We start from the raw sequence: 5,430 nt of genomic DNA on the forward strand, positions 1-5,430 counted from the left end.
TGAAAGAATTCACTTGCATGGAAACTCTATATATAAAATTTAAAACAAAGGAAGTCAGAATCTGATTTCTGATGAAAGAATTCACTTGCATGGAACACTATATGTATGTAATTTTTATCTAGTTTTCTGTTTTACACTTCAGGGGACTGGTTGGTTACAGAAGTGTGTTCAGCAGTGATACCCGTGGCACAGGATTTATGCACCGTGCATTCATGGGTATGCTCACTTTTTAATTTCTTTCTGATGAATATGAATCTCGACATTTGTAGTCTCTTTCAGGATTACATAACGATACAAGTTGAAGTAGTTTGAGTCTGGGAGAGCTAATAATTGTTTAAAAGAAATTTCATCTCAACATCTTTCTAAGCTTATAGTTGGCATCGATCTTTCATCCAGCTTTAACACAAGCTTTAACACATTTAGGTCCAAAACTTGAAGTTATGCAGACAAACTGGTCACATAAATAACAATAATCTAGCAATTGTAGTGTGCAAACCTTGAATTGTGTTTTAGTCCAAAGCTGAAGTTATGCATAGCTTTTTTGCTTTTTAGTTGCTGAATCAGTGCTTCTGTTTTGTTAACCATGTTTTTACAGCTTATGAAAAGTATCGGGGTCCTCTTGGGAACGTCAGAAAAGGAGTGCTGGTAATATCACTTGTTACTCTATTCTGTAAAGTAATGTAGCTGTAAATGGTGTCATCTGAATGAGTAATGTCTGAATATGTTCATCGTTGGCTTTTATTTTGCATCTGGGAGCGACTACCAACTCATTTTCATTTGTGTCTCATTTATATTTATGTGGACTTTTATAAAATTTATTATAACGATGAATTTAATTGTGATATTCTAGAATTCTTACAAAAAGATGATATAGGTAAATTTATCAATCTTGTTTTGATAGTCCACTTAATAGTTTATTGGAGGTGTCTTGATCTTTATTAATTGGACATAAGATTAAAGTAGCAATTTAACCAGTGACTCTGCATACACAGAGGCCTAAATTTGATAACCTTGACTTAATGGCTAATAACCAGTGGTTATATGTTTTATAATTGAAATTTTACTGCTTGTGTATAATTATATTTATACCTTATAATGAGTCAGCTTTAATCTAAAAATAAATATAAAGTAGGCTGTAGAAAAATTCTGAGTATCATAACCGTCTATGGTAAAAGCTAAGGTGTCATTGTAACATTTCGTATAAAGTAGTGACATGGTCCTTTCAAACTCATTCCTACCGAAATATTAAATTCCCTCAAGTTACTCCAAGTTGAAACCATCTAGTAGTTCTTATTTTTCAAATTTGAGCACCCAGGAGTAAATACATTGTTGATACTAACAGGTGTGATAATTTTCACATATTTTTGTTACCGGAAACATTGCCTGATTACTTCTTTCTAACATTACTCTTTTTGATCAAAAACTATCATGGAATAGGACTAACATTTGTACAACTAAAATTTCACTTTTAAGCAACCTTGAAAGTTATCTTGCTGGGATTTTTGGCTTCTAAATTTATAGGCTTATTTGATTGACGATAGTTTTTAAGCACTGGAGCTTGTCATAAGTTTTTGAGCAGAGTTGTTGTGAACATGATGAAGCAACTTAGAACTAATATAATATGTCATCAGTTCCTTTTTAGCCTTTTTTGAAAGCTGATTATTAACAGTACAGAATTACAAATAAGAGGCCGTTTTAAATGCATGTTGTGAAGCTTTTAGTATCGTATTTTGAATTTGTTTGTTCTGCTCTTGACAAATGCAATAATTCGATTTACAAGTTAGGATGAATGGAAAGTGAATTGGAGGAGCTCATCATGATGATTTTGTGCATTGGACAGGTATCATGTGCTCGTGGAACAACCACATCATATGCGTTGATGAGTTTGGAACCACGTGGAACACTTTTTGTGAGTCCTGGGGTAGAGGTAATCACAAACTCGAATTTTCTGTTGTGCTACTAGAAGGTTCTGCCTATATTGATATTAATGGTGCATTTAGTACGTGGGACAGGTGGGATGAGGACAGAACAAAAACTTGTTGTCCAAGTTTGGTGCAACATTAGACTGGGACAGGGCATGACTGAGTGGAACAAGAATGCTTTTTTTGTCCCACCAATATAGGTGGAACAAAAATCAGGGAGATGGGACAGAATCAATAAATTTCTAAACTACTCATGTCAAATTAAAACCCCAGAATCTTCCATAATTCTTTCACCCGCCTACTTAATTCTAGCCCATCCGTTCTTGTCCAGTCCTGTTTGCATACCAAGCGCACCTTAATTACATTTACAGTCATTGAAAACTGGGAGTTAGGACCTAGTATAATTAACCTGTCTGATAGCTGTGGTAGGCAGAACTTCTTTTGATGCAAAACCCTTTTATTAATGCTTACCAAATATGATGCAGGCATATGATGGCATGATCGTTGGTGAACACTCACGAGATACGGATCTTGATGTATGTTCTTTTTCATAATATTATAAAATTTCACATTGTTTTTGGGCAATTAACAAGAAACTTTGTCACAGGTTAACCCTGTACGAAACAAGGAACTTACAAATATAAGATCTGCTGGAAAGGATGAGAATGTGAAGCTGTCTCCTCCCCGCAGAGTACGTCTCATTCACCCATTTTGTTTAATCTTGGTTTTGGTACTTTTTAGTTTGTTGACTTAAATGTGCCAAAGTATCCATATATTGCCTTTATTGTCCAACTATTTTTTTTTTGTTTTTGACACTGGAAAGCAGTGGCTGATTTTTATAGGTCTTCATGTTAAAGTTAAAACTGCCGATAAATGACCTTCTTCAGGAGTCGTTCAGTCACTTTAGGCATGTGGTAGTTTCTGGGCTCATTCATAAATGAGAACAGTAGTAAACCAGTAAACATTAAGGTTCTGTTTATAGCTAACAGTATCTTTTGATTTGAACAATTCCTATTGTCTTTGTCATTCCCCCACTCAGGTCAAGAGGCAACCTCGAAAGCCAATTCTTCTTCGATATTTGTCAAATATTTTCGTCTTTTACTCCTTCGTGTTCTTTTTCCACCATCCTGAATTTTATGAGATTTGGAAACCAACAACTCTGTCAAACAAGTTTTTAGTGATCTTATCAGACGACAGAATCTTTCATCGTGTAAGTTCAAGAGAACTAATGGTCATCATTGCCAAATTCAGCAAACCATATAATTAAGTTGTTTAAAACATACCCATATTTAATAGCGCACATCCAAACACCCCAACAGAGACCAACAACTTAGGCCTTTATGTTTCATTGGTATTTTTCAAACCCATGTTTTACATTTGCAAACCCTGTTCTACTGTAGGTTGTTTTGACCATAAACCCTTGGCGATAAGTTACTTATTATGATGTTATGTTACCAGTTATTTTCCACTAGAGGATCCACAAAAATGTCACGAAAACTTAAGGCACTTGGGAGTGCTTTATTTTCCTCTTTCTGAAGGGGAGATTCCTTGGATATCTTTGGCACAATTAACTCTTTATATTATTTTATTTCTAGAGTCCATAACATACTTCTAAATCATGGCAATTCATGACTAATTTGTGGCTTCCTCCTACTTGGTTATCGAGTATGTCAAAGTTTTGCAATGGCTTATTTTTTTCATTTGTTTTTCTACTGCAACCTAGGCCTGGGCTTCATGGTTAGTCCATGCTGAAATCTCTTAACATCTAATCTTATCTTGATTTTATCCAACATGTGGGATTGGAATCCTTCGTCTTGCAGAATCCTGTATCAAACTACAACTTTAACATTATAGCTAAAAGTTGACCCAAATATCAACTGGAAACTTTGGGCTAAGAGATGCTACTTGATTGCATATAAGCATTAAACACCATCTTCATTGATCATCTCCTAGAATTTTGCCTTGTCATTTAATGTTATTGCAAGTGTTAGTTTTGAGCATACTTGTAGACGTTACAAATTCACTCTGGGTTTTGTTTGTCTGTATTTTTTGTGGATATAAAAATTTATATGGTGTTCTTTTTTATGCAGATGACCCTTGAAGAAGCTATAGGGTATGTCGCTTCTGATGAGCTAATTGAGGTTAGTTTAACATCTTTCAATCTAATTGTACAAAACTCTTTGTAATTTACCTTTTGGTCTCAAGTGCCTCCCTACTTTTCATTTTCTTCCAATTGTTTTCGACAAACTTGATGATACACTCGGTGCTCCACCAGAATCTTTTTGCAAACTTCTTTTTTTTTTTTCTGTAAGCCGAGGGTCTTACCCCTTCGTGGACCCTACTTCCTAGTGGAACATACTGGGTGTGTTCGGTTTGGTTTGGTTTTTTTTCAACTGTACAAGTCCTTCAGTTATTTTTTTCAACTCCTCCCATAAGAGAAAGTTAAGCTTCTACATATATGGATTCAATCTCTCACTGTAAAGCTGCGTGATGTTGGGATGATGATAGTTGCATTAGCCATTTATCAGTTGGTAGCATCTCTATATTCTTTTAAATCCTCAAATAATACATACCCTTAGAAAATTTCCGTCTTCAATATCTCCTATTGATCACCTTACTTTTTTTGTTCATTGTTCACCGTACTTGTTCCTATAAATAAGGGTTGAAGTGTAAAGGTGGGGTCTCCAGAGAAACAACCTCTCTATCTCTGTGTGGGGTAGAGACAAGGTTTGCTTACATCGTACCACCATACCCCTACCTTTGTGTGGGATATACCGTGTTTATTTGTTTTGGTTTATTATGAAGTCAATTTGATGAATAACGATTTACCCATGGTACAGGTTACGCCTCATAATATCCGGTTAAGAAAAAGATACTTGGATGCCAACAAGCGTAAAACAATGAGCAAACGGCCGAAGGAGTGAAGCCATATAGATACGTGAAATGTAGCATTGAACGGTAAAATTTTGATTATGTACCACCAGTCGAGTACAAAATCTCGATTTGATAATTTTGTGATTTCAACACGAGGATAGCGTATAGTTATTCTTGACAAATAATAAGACGGCAGAAAGGTTGTTAAAAAGAAATATTGTTAGCTGAGATAAAAGGATATTTATATGTAGGTATAATTTGTAACAACATAAGTTCATCTACTGTTAAGCAATGTAACTTCTGCAACTTATTATTTTGCAAAGAAATATGTTACAATATTGGAAGTATATAATATATGCGACAAATAACTTAGATACATTCCTCACCTTTATCTAGGTTTGAACCCTTGATGTAGGGGCGGACCTATGAAGGTCCCACCAGGGGTGGGGCTCGTGCGCCTGTTGAACCGACTTTTGCAAGAATTATTTTTGTGATATGAAAGATGCACTTGCTAAACTTTGAAGGAATTCTTGGAATTCCTTGGGCATTTTTGATTGGTGCTGAGCTAACTATAGTGCAAAGTCGTATCTCTTTGGTTAATAAGGTCCAAAAGGTTTATCGATCCCAGGGGGTG

General features: G+C 35.3%; 1 protein-coding gene across 1 annotated transcript; it reads left to right on the forward strand.

The window, feature by feature from the left end:
* The first annotated feature begins 6 nt into the window (after window positions 1-6).
* LOC112524072 (GTP-binding protein TypA/BipA homolog) lies at window positions 7-5,140 on the forward strand. The gene is made up of 7 exons (XM_025133697.1): window positions 7-216; window positions 596-645; window positions 1,841-1,927; window positions 2,408-2,458; window positions 2,530-2,613; window positions 4,013-4,063; window positions 4,763-5,140. The coding sequence occupies exons 1-7, from the start codon at window positions 198-200 to the stop codon at window positions 4,844-4,846; spliced, it is 426 nt and encodes a 141-aa protein (XP_024989465.1). The 5' UTR covers window positions 7-197; the 3' UTR covers window positions 4,847-5,140.
* Window positions 5,141-5,430: the final 290 nt, after the last annotated feature.

This window comes from Cynara cardunculus, assembly GCF_001531365.2.
Source record: "Cynara cardunculus var. scolymus isolate 2C chromosome LG 13, CcrdV1, whole genome shotgun sequence".
NCBI classification, from domain to species: Eukaryota; Viridiplantae; Streptophyta; class Magnoliopsida; order Asterales; family Asteraceae; genus Cynara; species Cynara cardunculus.